The 14,399-nt window shown below is 47.9% G+C and overlaps 1 protein-coding gene across 1 annotated transcript in view; it reads right to left on the reverse strand.

The window, feature by feature from the left end:
• Nucleotides 1-14,399, reverse strand: part of slc27a6 (solute carrier family 27 member 6) — a gene marked incomplete at its 5' end in the record, with an annotated part of 48,153 nt that overhangs the window by 19,119 nt on the left and 14,635 nt on the right. The window contains 2 exons of the mRNA XM_079257121.1: nt 8,981-9,139; nt 9,629-9,838. Of these exons, the coding sequence (XP_079113247.1) occupies nt 8,981-9,139; nt 9,629-9,838 (369 nt within the window). The remainder of the gene's footprint in view (nt 1-8,980; nt 9,140-9,628; nt 9,839-14,399) is intronic.

Consider the following 14,399-nt stretch of genomic DNA (forward strand, 5'->3'; position numbering starts at 1 on the left):
GTGGAACGGGAGATTCTCATCATGATGAGGTGGAACTGGAGATTCTCATGGTGATGTGGGGGAACGGGAGATTCTCATGGTGATGAGGTGGAACAGGAGATTCTCATCATGATGAGGTGGAACGGGAGATTGTCATGGTGATGAGGTGGAACGGGAGATTGTCATGGTGATGAGGTGGAACGGGAGATTCTCATCATGATGAGGTGGAACGGGAGATTGTCATGGTGATGAGGTGGAACGGGAGATTGTCATGGTGATGAGGTGGAACGGGAGATTGTCATGGTGATGAGGTGGAACGGGAGATTCTCATGGTGATGAGGTGGAACGGGAGATTCTCATGGTGATGAGGTGGAACGGGAGATTCTCATGGTGATGTGGTGGAACGGGAGATTCTCATGGTGATGAGGTGGAACGGGAGATTGTCATGGTGATGAGGTGGAACGGGAGATTCTCATGGTGATGAGGTGGAACGGGAGATTGTCATGGTGATGAGGTGGAACGGGAGATTGTCATGGTGATGAGGTGGAACGGGAGATTCTCATCATGATGTGGTGGAACGGGAGATTCTCATGGTGATGAGGTGGAACGGGAGATTGTCATGGTGATGAGGTGGAACGGGAGATTGTCATGGTGATGAGGTGGAACGGGAGATTGTCATGGTGATGAGGTGGAACGGGAGATTGTCATGGTGATGTGGTGGAACGGGAGATTCTCATGGTGATGAGGTGGAACGGGAGATTGTCATGGTGATGAGGTGGAACGGGAGATTCTCATGGTGATGAGGTGGAACGGGAGATTCTCATGGTGATGAGGTGGAACGGGAGATTCTCATGGTGATGAGGTGGAACGGGAGATTCTCATGGTGATGAGGTGGAACGGGAGATTGTCATGGTGATGAGGTGGAACGGGAGATTGTCATGGTGATGAGGTGGAACGGGAGATTCTCATCATGATGTGGTGGAACGGGAGATTGTCATGGTGATGAGGTGGAACAGGAGATTCTCATCATGATGTGGTGGAACGGGAGATTTTCATGGTGATGAGGTGGAACGGGAGATTCTCATCATGATGTGGTGGAACGGGAGATTGTCATGGTGATGAGGTGGAACGGGAGATTCCCATCATGATGTGGTGGAACGGGAGATTCTCATCATGATGTGGTGGAACGGGAGATTGTCATGGTGATGAGGTGGAACGGGAGATTCTCATCATGATGTGGTGGAACGGGAGATTGTCATGGTGATGAGGTGGAACGGGAGATTCCCATCATGATGTGGTGGAACGGGAGATTCTCATCATGATGTGGTGGAACGGGAGATTGTCATGGTGATGAGGTGGAACGGGAGATTGTCATGGTGATGAGGTGGAACGGGAGATTCTCATGGTGATGAGGTGGAACGGGAGATTCTCATGGTGATGAGGTGGAACGGGAGATTCTCATGGTGATGAGGTGGAACGGGAGATTCTCATGGTGATGAGGTGGAACGGGAGATTCTCATGGTGATGAGGTGGAACGGGAGATTCATCATGATGAGGTGGAACGGGAGATTCTCATCATGATGAGGTGGAACGGGAGATTCTCATCATGATGAGGTGGAACGGGAGATTCTCATCATGCATGTGTCTTCATGTCAATACGGAGCACAGCCTATGAGTAATGTTTCTAGAACTTTGGTGAATCTACCACAGAGGTCCGACCCGGTACTAGAAATGGCAAAAAAGTCTGATTTGGATCCACATTTGCAGCTTGTCGTTGAGACTTACTGATCCAGGTCCTGTTGCTGTTGTCAGACTTCTATATAAAACCTAAATTTTCCTGTTCGTCTGCTCTGATCAGCCCAGGGGGAATCATTCACGAGGAAATAACTTAGTTACAGAATTATTTTAGGGTTGAGTTTGCTGCTTTTAGTCACCAGCTGATGTCCTTCCAATGAGGCTAAACGAGAGGGTTTTATTATGAATCACAGCTTCTCTGTGGGAATCTGGACCAGACAGGGGAGGTTGGAGATGTGCTGCTGGACTACGGTATAATTCAACAGAAAACATGAGAAAATGATTCAGGTTTTCTCAATGAGTTGGATGAGTTTTCTAAAGAGTTGGAATCTGCTGGCAGATCATAGCTGGTGTCTCTGCACTCAATAGAGTCAAAACAGATATACTTCTTTCCTAAACGCAGCAGTTGGACTTTAATCTCCATCCCATTCACTGGTGTCGCTCCTTCCTCACCAACAGACAGCAGCTGGTGCAGCTGGGTCAGCACCGCCCGCTCCACCCGGGTCGCAGCCAGCAGTGGAGTCCCACCTCCTGACCACCATCTCATCTAACTCTCTGATGACACGGCTCCGGTTGACTGAGGAGGGGAAACGCCTTCCCTGATGGCGTGAGCAGTGAAGCGATGTGGTGTGACTGAATGTCCTCGTGCTGAATCCCACCAAGACACAGAAGGTCCTCTTTAAATGTTTGGGAACGCACGTGAACATTGTCCTTTCACGGTCCCATCGTGTGGATTTCATCTGCAACGAAGTACAGCAGAGGATCTACTTCCTGATGAAACTCAGGTCTGGAGCCAGCAGCTAGATCCTCTGCAACGCAACCGTACTAACCCTTCCTGCTCTATGGAGGTCTAGTATGGCTCTGTGGACTCTCTGTCCAGGATTCAGAAACATCTGCTCTGAGGTCGTAGGTCAACCTGTGGAGAGCTGTTTCTGTCCTGCAGACTAATGCAGATCCCTCTCATCCCCTGCATGCTGAGTATCAGCGCATCAGACGGGCGCTGCAGGAGGAGAAACGGAAACGTTCCCTCATCACACGACAAGCCAGCACGACACGTTCAGCTCTTCTAGACGTGACTTTAGTTTGTATGTTGCTGTAAGTCAGTTCAGGATCATCACACTCATATGAAAATGTACACGTATGTAGATTTAAAATAACTTCTAGATGTGGGAAAGTTACTCTGATCATCATGTGAAATACTAGATTTTTTAACTGCAGATACCTGGAATAAAATATTTGCTTTTTTAATAAATAAATGCCAATCTGGAAGCTGGAATAAATGTTTAAATGAATGTCAAATATAATATGCAAGTAAAAAAATGTAATAAATTTTAATTTGACATTTAGTTCGAAAAGTGTCGTTTAATCAAATAAAATAAATAAATTTGAATAAATAAATCAAATAAAGTAAAAGTGTAACTGAGGTGAGATATAGTTGAAATTTCAGTTTGTTCACGATTCTGTTTAATAATAACTTTAAATTTGACTTCATCCATCCATTCAGTTTCTTAACCACTTGTTCCAGTCCAGGGCTGCAGGAAGCCGGAGCTCATCCCAGCAACCAGGTTCAGTTGAGTTCATTAAATGTAAATACCCGTCATGTACTTGTACTTTGTACTAAACAGTACTTTATGGTACTGCACTGGTCAAACTCACTGGAGACCAGATGTATGTTGTACCTGGACTAGGACGAGTCTGATCCTCCTGATCTAAAGGTTCACGTGTGTTCAAGGTTCTTGGTTCCACCTGTCAGGACATCAAGGTGTGTTTACTCAGTCTGCTGTGACGCTGCCGTGAACTATCAAAGGTCACTGACCTCTGACCTTTGGTAACGTGTGGAAGAGCTGCAGAAACATGCCCTCTTCATCCTGATAGCAACGTCCCGCTGGAGGACTGTTTGCTGTTGAAACCCTTCCTGGAATCAGGTTTAGTCAGGTTGAAGTGAGGTCTGAACCCAAACATACAGGTTGTCCCACTGAGCTCTGTTTGTCCTGGGAGTTGGACAGGTGGACGACACACAAATGTCAACTCTGGAGAAAGTTGCAACAGAAGTCCAAACTAGAATTTGGACAAATATTTTTCAGAGGCGCAGAAGTCTGAACGGTCTTTGACACCGATGACTGCATGAATGAAAAACATTTGCCAGAGTTTCGTCTGCGGTCGTTGCAGGTAGGAACTTCGGATTTATGGCGGCGGCGTCCAAATGCATTGACTGTGGAGCCTTCGGCCATGTCTCCCTTCCTGCTACGTCCCAACAGTTTGTCAGCTACTGTCCTGAGACGTCCTCCGTCTCCACCTCCAGCCTGTCTGTCTCCTGAGACGTCCTCCGTCTCCACCTCCAGCCTGTCTGTCTCCACCTCCAGCCTGTCTGTCTCCTGAGACGTCCTCCGTCTCCACCTCCAGCCTGTCTGTCTCCTGAGACGTCCTCCGTCTCCACCTCCAGCCTGTCTGTCTCCACCTCCAGCCTGTCTGTCTCCTGAGACGTCCTCCGTCTCCACCTCCAGCCTGTCTGTCTCCACCTCCAGCCTGTCTGTCTCCTGAGACGTCCTCCGTCTCCACCTCCAGCCTGTCTGTCTCCTGAGACGTCCTCCGTCTCCACCTCCAGCCTGTCTGTCTCCTGAGACGTCCTCCGTCTCCACCTCCAGCCTGTCTGTCTCCACCTCCAGCCTGTCTGTCTCCTGAGACGTCCTCCGTCTCCACCTCCAGCCTGTCTGTCTCCACCTCCAGCCTGTCTGTCTCCTGAGACGTCCTCTGTCTCCACCTCCAGCCTGTCCGTCTCCTGAGACGTCCTCTGTCTCCACCTCCAGCCTGTCCGTCTCCTGAGACGTCCTCCGTCTCCACCTCCAGCCTGTCCGTCTCCTGAGACGTCCTCTGTCTCCACCTCAAGCCTGTCTGTCTCCTGAGACGTCCTCTGTCTCCACCTCCAGCCTGTCTGTCTCCTGAGACGTCCTCCGTCTCCACCTCCAGCCTGTCTGTCTCCACCTCCAGCCTGTCTGTCTCCACCTCCAGCCTGTCTGTCTCCACCTCCAGCCTGTCTGTCTCCTGAGACGTCCTCCGTCTCCACCTCCAGCCTGTCTGTCTCCTGAGACGTCCTCCGTCTCCACCTCCAGCCTGTCTGTCTCCTGAGACGTCCTCCGTCTCCACCTCCAGCCTGTCTGTCTCCTGAGACGTCCTCTGTCTCCACCTCCAGCCTGTCTGTCTCCTGAGACGTCCTCCGTCTCCACCTCCAGCCTGTCCGTCTCCTGAGACGTCCTCTGTCTCCACCTCCAGCCTGTCTGTCTCCTGAGACGTCCTCTGTCTCCACCTCCAGCCTGTCCGTCTCCTGAGACGTCCTCCGTCTCCACCTCCAGCCTGTCTGTCTCCTGAGACGTCCTCTGTCTCCACCTCCAGCCTGTCCGTCTCCTGAGACGTCCTCCGTCTCCACCTCCAGCCTGTCTGTCTCCTGAGACGTCCTCCGTCTCCACCTCCAGCCTGTCCGTCTCCTGAGACGTCCTCCGTCTCCACCTCCAGCCTGTCCGTCTCCTGAGACGTCCTCCGTCTCCACCTCCAGCCTGTCCGTCTCCTGAGACGTCCTCCGTCTCCACCTCCAGCCTGTCTGTCTCCTGAGACGTCCTCTGTCTCCACCTCCAGCCTGTCCGTCTCCTGAGACGTCCTCCGTCTCCACCTCCAGCCTGTCCGTCTCCTGAGACGTCCTCCGTCTCCACCTCCAGCCTGTCCGTCTCCTGAGACGTCCTCCGTCTCCACCTCCAGCCTGTCTGTCTCCTGAGACGTCCTCCGTCTCCACCTCCAGCCTGTCTGTCTCCTGAGACGTCCTCTGTCTCCACCTCCAGCCTGTCCGTCTCCTGAGACGTCCTCTGTCTCCACCTCCAGCCTGTCCGTCTCCTGAGACGTCCTCCGTCTCCACCTCCAGCCTGTCTGTCTCCTGAGACGTCCTCCGTCTCCACCTCCAGCCTGTCTGTCTCCTGAGACGTCCTCCGTCTCCACCTCCAGCCTGTCTGTCTCCTGAGACGTCCTCTGTCTCCACCTCCAGCCTGTCTGTCTCCTGAGACGTCCTCTGTCTCCACCTCCAGCCTGTCTGTCTCCTGAGACGTCCTCCGTCTCCACCTCCAGCCTGTCTGTCTCCTGAGACGTCCTCCGTCTCCACCTCCAGCCTGTCTGTCTCCTGAGACGTCCTCCGTCTCCACCTCCAGCCTGTCTGTCTCCTGAGACGTCCTCTGTCTCCACCTCCAGCCTGTCCGTCTCCTGAGACGTCCTCCGTCTCCACCTCCAGCCTGTCTGTCTCCTGAGACGTCCTCCGTCTCCACCTCCAGCCTGTCTGTCTCCTGAGACGTCCTCTGTCTCCACCTCCAGCCTGTCCGTCTCCTGAGACGTCCTCCGTCTCCACCTCCAGCCTGTCTGTCTCCTGAGACGTCCTCCGTCTCCACCTCCAGCCTGTCTGTCTCCACCTCCAGCCTGTCTGTCTCCTGAGACGTCCTCCGTCTCCACCTCCAGCCTGTCTGTCTCCTGAGACGTCCTCCGTCTCCACCTCCAGCCTGTCTGTCTCCTGAGACGTCCTCCGTCTCCACCTCCAGCCTGTCTGTCTCCTGAGACGTCCTCTGTCTCCACCTCCAGCCTGTCCGTCTCCTGAGACGTCCTCCGTCTCCACCTCCAGCCTGTCTGTCTCCTGAGACGTCCTCCGTCTCCACCTCCAGCCTGTCTGTCTCCTGAGACGTCCTCCGTCTCCACCTCCAGCCTGTCTGTCTCCTACAGTCAGTAGAAGAAACAACTGGAGAAACTGGATGCAGGACCAGATGGTTCTGAAACCTGCTCAGTCCCACATGTTGGACTCTTCAGCACCTTTTTCATCCCCAGACGGAATCAGACAAGAAGTCATGTGTTCTGTCCAGGAAGCACCCTGCCTTGTTCCAGTACCTGAAATATTCCAACCATCTGGAACGATCAGGAATCCCTCTGAGGATCATGTTCTTTCTGATCACTTGTTGATCTTCGGCTGCTTCCTGACATCTTTCCCTAACATCAGAATATTTTCCATCCAGGTCAAAGAAACCTGTTTTATAAAGAAGTGAGGAGGTCCGACAGTCAGAACCTCTGTCCTACTTTAGGCGATGAAGGTTAAACATGTTCAGTACAGTTCAGGACATCAGCCTCACCAGTGTTTGCTCACTTCGTTGGGATGTTGCTGTTAACCAATGAAGGTCATTGACCTTTGACCTCGTGGAACTGATGCAGAAACATGTCTGTCTGGAACCTGCTGCCTTTTCAGGCTCATTCTGGGACAGCAGCATCACACTGGAACTCTATCTGCTGCAGAAACCCTTCCTGGAATCAGGTTCACTGAACAAAACTGCAGCCTGAAGTGTGGCTGGTTGTATGATGTGGAAACCAAGCAGCAAAGATCTGGAACAATTCTTAACTTGTCCATAATAACCTCCAGTGTTCCTGCCTCTCATTAAAGTGCTTGTTGAAGTGAAACAGCAGGTCCTCAGAGGGGTCACATAATTTGGCAGTTGGTCTGTGGTCAGCGGCGGGCTTCATCTGCAGCCCCTGATTACAGCTTCCTCCTCCATATCTGACATGGACCTGAGCTCACATCTCACTGGGTCCAGATAACAAAGACACCTCCACAAAACCAGAAGACACAAGAACACAACATCTAGATCAGGGGTGCTCACACTTTTTCAGCCGCAAGCTACTAATGAAATGACCTGTCAAAAGGATCTACACATACATTTATATACATATATACATATATATATATATATATACATATATATATATATATATATATATATATATATATACATATATATATATATATATATATATATATATATATATATACATACATTTATATACATATATATATATATATATATATATATACATATATATATATATATATATATATATATATATATATATACATACATTTATATACATATATATATATATATATACATATATATATATATATATATATACATATATATATATATATATACATATATATATATATATATATATATATATATATATATATATATATACATATATATATATATATATATATATATATACATATATACATATATATATACATATATATATATATATATATATATATATACATATATACATATATATATATATATATACATATATATATATATATATATATATATACATATATATATATATATATATATATATATACATATATATATATATATATATATATATATACATACATTTATATACATATATATATATATATATACATTTATATATATATATATATATATATATATATATACATGTATATATATATATATATATATATATATATATATATGTATATACATATATATATATATACATATATATACATATATACATATATATATATATATATATATATATATATACATATATATATATATATACATATATATATATATACGTGAACCACTGTAGGCCGTTTAACAATCCTTTAACCGGGTTGCTAAACAGGACATCCCACCGCTCTCAAGCACATCTTGACATGGGTAAATTTCCCAACCAGGATAAGTAAAGTAATATTTATTGTCATAAATTGTTTTTTTTAAATAATTAGATTTTTACTGGAGTAGTATGAGTTGGGTTGAACTGGACTGTCAGTGAAGGGAAGCAGCGTGAGATTGGTGGAATCGTGCTTTTTTAACCAGTAATGAGTCTTTCTGCAGAGTTTTCAGTTAACAAGAGAAAAAAACCAAAGAAAGTCTTATAAGTCAGCAGCGTAAAGAAATGAGCTGATTTTAGCTGGAAAAAATACACTGAAGTCCATGTTTGTCCTCAGCATCAAAACTAAAGGTTAGACCAAACTATGTCTGCCAGATTTCAGCAGTTTGCATGATTTTTTCTGAACAATTTGCTCGACTAGAAAAAAAAGCAGGGACAGAATTGTGGGAATAAACTTAATTCTAACTTTTTCATAACTCAACAGAAGCTAATTTTGGTCCATCAAGGACATTATGTCATGGAGAAAAACTAGGAGAGTTATAAAGCAGTTGGTATCTGTGGGTTTTATTAGCATGTACAGCTGAGAGTCATCAGCATAAAAATGTCCTTTTATATGAAACTGCATGGAAACAGAGAACAACAGGAGACCCAGGACCGAGGCCTGTGCTATTGTCCAGGATTACCACATGCAGTGGGAGCAGAGACATACCCAACTCAATGGTTCCTCCAATTCCGATTAGAGATGCTGCGCTGTGGTACAGCGGCAGAGGGATGTAAATCACATCATCTTCAGTTGCTCCAAATGCCCAAAATCCAGCCGCTGCCTTCAGGCTCTGGAGGTGAGTGATGACTGCAGCCTTCGGGAGTCCTGGGAAAAACAAAATAAATTAACTCCTTAATGCCTGATATCTGATTCATTCTGTTTCTGAGGCCTGTTTAATCACATGTTATATCTAATCCGTATCTGGTCTTCTGCCCCCGGTGGAAACTTGTTACACTACAACAATCTGGACGTCTTACACAGTAAAACCCAGACCGGTTGATCATTAACCATTATCAGTGTGGTTACCACGTATTCTGTGGACACACTCAGCCCTGATGTTTACAGACAGATAGTGAGCACACTGATACAACTTTATGATTCTTCAAAGAGATAACACTTTATTTTTCTTGTTCTGCATGAATAAGAGACGATTCTAGTTAATATGAAGAATATTTTCCAGAACTTTACGTAAAAGTAGTGAAACACGCAGTTTGTAAAACACTTTACATGTAAATTCCAGTTACAGTCAGACGTTAAACTGGACCACTGTTAATAATGTCCAGTTCCACTTTACTGGTTTTTCACAAGGCTCACCAGTTGTTCCAGAGGTAAAGATGTACAAGGTGGGGGTCTTCAGGGAGGAGGTGGCTCGCAGCACAGCAGGAACAGGTTGGTCGGACGCCGCGTCCAGCTTGTCCAGCAGCGTGTGGACCTGCGTGTGTCCACTCTGGTCCTTCATGGTCCACACCTGAATGTTGTCCTCCAGAAGGCTGGACAGAGTGCTGTCCAGACTTTCCAGTAAATCTGAGAGATGGAGACAAGCGGACAGTTTATTTCTTCTACCTTCACAGAGATAAAACCCGTGGAACCAGTCTGCAGCATGTAAAACTTTCTCCCAACAGATACTCTGACCTAAAGTTGTGTCATAGAGCAGTGGAACTTATCCTTCCTCATGTCTTCATGAGGACGGTGGTGACGGTGGAAGACGGTGGTGGACAGTGGAGGACGGTGGAGACGGTGGTGACAGTGGAGGACGGTGGAGACGGTGGAGGACGGTGGTGACGGTGGAGGACGGTGGAGGACGGTGGTGACGGTGGAGGACGGTGGAGACGGTGGAGGACGGTGGAGACGGTGGTGACGGTGGAGACGGTGGTGACGGTGGAGGACGGTGGAGACGGTGGAGGACAGTGGAGGACGGTGGAGGTAGTTGGAGGACGGTGGTGATGGTAGAGGACGGTGGTGACGATGGTGACGGTGGAGGTAGTTGGAGGACGGTGGAGGACGGTAGAGGACGGTGGTGACGATGGTGACGGTGGAGGTAGTTGGAGGACGGTGGTGACGGTGGAGGACGGTGGTGACGGTGGAGGTAGTTGGAGGACGGTGGTGACGGTGGAGGACGGTGGTGACGGTGGAGGTAGTTGGAGGACGGTGGTGACGGTGGTGACGGTGGAGGTAGTTGGAGGACGGTAGAGGACGGTGGTGACGGTGGAGGACGGTGGAGACGGTGGTGACGGTGGAGACGGTGGTGACGGTGGAGGACGGTGGAGACGGTGGAGGACAGTGGAGGACGGTGGAGACGGTGGTGGACGGTGGAGGACGGTGGAGACGGTGGTGACGGTGGAGACGGTGGTGACGGTGGAGGACGGTGGAGGACGGTGGTGACGGTGGAGGACGGTGGAGACGGTGGAGGACGGTGGAGACGGTGGTGACGGTGGAGGACGGTGGAGACGGTGGTGACGGTGGAGACGGTGGAGGACGGTGGAGGACGGTGGAGGACGGTGGAGGACGGTGGTGACGGTGGAGGACGGTGGTGACGGTGGAGGTAGTTGGAGGACGGTGGTGACGGTGGTGACGGTGGTGACGGTGGTGACGGTGGTGACGGTGGGGACGGTGGTGACGGTGGGTGACGGTGGAGACGGTGGAGGACGGTGGTGACGGTGGAGGTAGTTGGAGGACGGTGGTGACGGTGGAGGACGGTGGTGACGGTGGAGGTAGTTGGAGGACGGTGGTGACGGTGGAGGACGGTGGTGACGGTGGAGGTAGTTGGAGGACGGTGGTGATGGTAGAGGACGGTGGTGACGATGGTGACGGTGGAGGTAGTTGGAGGACGGTGGAGGACGGTGGAGGACGGTAGAGGACGGTGGTGACGTTGGAGGACGGTGGTGACGGTGGAGGACGGTGGTGACGGTGGAGGTAGTTGGAGGACGGTGGTGACGGTGGAGGACGGTGGTGACGGTGGAGGTAGTTGGAGGACGGTGGTGACGGTGGAGGACGGTGGTGACGGTGGAGGTAGTTGGAGGACGGTGGAGGACGGTGGAGGACGGTAGAGGACGGTGGTGACGATGGTGACGGTGGAGGTAGTTGGAGGACGGTAGAGGACGGTGGTGACGGTGGAGGTAGGTGGAGGACGGTGGAGGTAGTTGGAGGACGGTGGAGGACGGTAGAGGACGGTGGTGACGGTGGAGGTTTCAGGACCTCCACCATGATTAACTAAATCTTTTACAACATACAGAGAAGTGAAGAGTTTGCAGAAATCACCAGATGGAAATAAAACCAATAAATCCATCCGGCCATATTTTCCTCCCAGCAGGAGATGAAACACGTCAGATGATGAAACTGAGACATTTTGTCATTTGATGTAAAGTATGAGCTGATTGTGAATCTGATGCAGCAACACGTCTGTAAAAAGAAAACATGGACGGGTGTCCAATAAAGAGAAGGAATCTCTGTATGCTTGTGATCTTCTGCATTAAAAGCAGATTTCTGCTGGAAATCACTGCATGGACTCAGGAAACTTCCAGAAGTCACTGTCTATAATCCACAGGTTCAAACTCACATGAGACACATTAGCTGAGTTTGTTTTGAGCTGGAAGAAAACTTTTCACTACAAAACAGCAAGAGCAAGACATGATGGGTGATCTGGCTGGTCCATACTAGTCCAAACTGACAGAAACTGGTCCGAACTGGTCTGAACTGGTCCATATTGGTCCAAACTGGTCCGAACTGGTCCGAACTGGTCCATACTGGTCCCAACCAGTCTATACTGGTCCAAACTGGTCTGAACTGGTACACACTGGTCCATACTGGTCCGAACTTGTCCGAATTAGTCCATACTGGTCCAAACTGGTCCATACTGGTCCATACTGGTCCGAACTGGTCCATACTGGTCCGAACTGATCCGAACTGATCTGAACTGATCTGAACTGATCTGAACTGGTATAAACTGGTCCGAACTGGTACAAACATGTATCTCATGCTGCCTCCTGTACAGCAACCTTCATGATGAAAAGATTCATTTTTATTGTTCTTTATTAAATCCCTTTCTTTTCCAGAGATAAATAAAAACAGATCGGACACTGAATAATGTTTATACATCTCTTAGTAAATAACTGGTTCCTTTAATGGTCTGTCCTGATTTTTACGTTATAAAAAGTCATGTATGCATTTTCTTTGGGTTTGTTAAATGAACCAGATCTGCCTCTTGGTGAAGTTGCTCCATTGTTTCTGTCAGGAGTAGGAACGAGTGTGGATGGTAGGTAGAGTGTGTTAGGTGTGTAAAAAACAGATTATGTGGAGGAAAAGGTGTGTCCAGAACCGTTTTTGTTTCCTGTCATTTACCAGGTTGTATTTGTGTCTTTGTCTCTGAGATACACATGTATCTCTGTTTTCCATTTCCTATTACCTCGAAGAAACATTCCTGCCATGCTGGCTCCACCTGTTCTGCTGCATCCACGCCGTCAGCCTCGCCTTGTTCCCACACCGTAGACTCTGACACAGTCTCCACTGTTTTATCTGCTTCTTATCTGAACTGAACTCAGCTTCAGCCTCCAGCTCCATGTTTCACCTCTAAAGCCAAACCAAAACGCCAGAATGTTTCCTGGTCTGAAGCATTTACAAACCCAAACCAAAACGCCAGAATGTTTCCTGGTCTGAAGCATTTACAAACCCAAACCAAAACGCCAGAATGTTTCCTGGTCTGAAGCATTTACAAACCCAAACCAAAACGCCAGAATGTTTCCTGGTCTGAAGCATTTACAAACCCAAACCAAAAAGAAGTCAGGTCTCTCTGGAAGATGTAAATAAAACCGAAATGTAACGATTTTCAGATCCTTATCAATAACTTCTTCAGAAAAATACTCTCAACAATTAAGAGAATCAGAAGGAATCCCTGTATTCTGGGGATAAGGCTGGCTCTTCTGCATTAAAAGCAGACATGATTCTCTGCTGGAAATCACTGCGTGGACCCAAGAAGTATTTCACAAATGCAGGTCAGAGCTCCATCGTGCAGAAAGAAGCCATGTGTGAACAGGATCCTGAAACACTGCTGTAATCTTTGGACCAAAGCTCATTTAAAATTATCTCAGGCAAAGTGTGAAAACCCCATCAGGACCAGGACAGAAAAGCTCCACCAGAACCAGGTAGAAAACCGGTTCTATGGTGCTCTGAGCATTTGACAGAGAGACTCTTGATTCTCACAGATGTGAAGAGGAGCTCTAACGTCCAGCCTGGAATGATGGAGAAGCTGTAGAGATGGACCGACAGCGGCTTTATGAATAATAAACGGCTTCACTGGGTCCTCAGACCACAACAAAATGCACTCAGACTGTTCTCTGAACTTACATCACACCTGTGAAGGCCTCAGCAGAGATCGGTGAGCAAAGGCAGAGGGTTGAGATGCTCCACATTTTATTTTATGGTATGATGAACACTGTTGGTCAAATTTCCACATGGAGGCCAGTGTCTGGTTTAATTTTTAATTAAATAATTAAGTTTCTTTCAGACAAAAACAGACTTTTTTTCTACCACTTTTATGTGGTCGTATAACCAATGATTTCCACTGAACCATAGTAGAACCAGATCAGAGTCTCTTCATAGTTCTTGGTGTGATGACTCGTCTTTCAGTCTTATCCAGATAACCAAGAATCCACATGTATCACACACTGATTCTGACCAAGCAATGAACTTAGCCATCAGTGATATCTCTTGATTTAACACCCCATTAAAGATTTCCTGGATACACCTCTGAGCGCACATTTCCTTTTCCTGTGACATCAGCCACACTCTTATATGACTCCTGGGGAGATCTTTGATTGTAAACACAACTGAAAGGCTTTTGTGCTGCTTCAGCCCACTTAAAGACCATTAGCAGCTAACGGTAAGACCACAGGTCTCATCTTAGCGGCTAACGCTAAGACTGTAGGTCCCACATTAACAGCTAATGCTAATAGGCTCTCACCATAGATTGTATATAAAAAGATGGGCGGAGCCTCCGTGATGTCACCCGTAGGTTTCTGAAGAGCTGAATTGAAGCTCGGTGGGCGGTTCCTACCATCACCATCTTGGCAGGGACATGCGTGTCGTCTCG

Source organism: Telmatherina bonti (assembly GCF_933228915.1).
Source record: "Telmatherina bonti genome assembly, chromosome: 17".
Taxonomy (NCBI): domain Eukaryota; kingdom Metazoa; phylum Chordata; class Actinopteri; order Atheriniformes; family Telmatherinidae; genus Telmatherina; species Telmatherina bonti.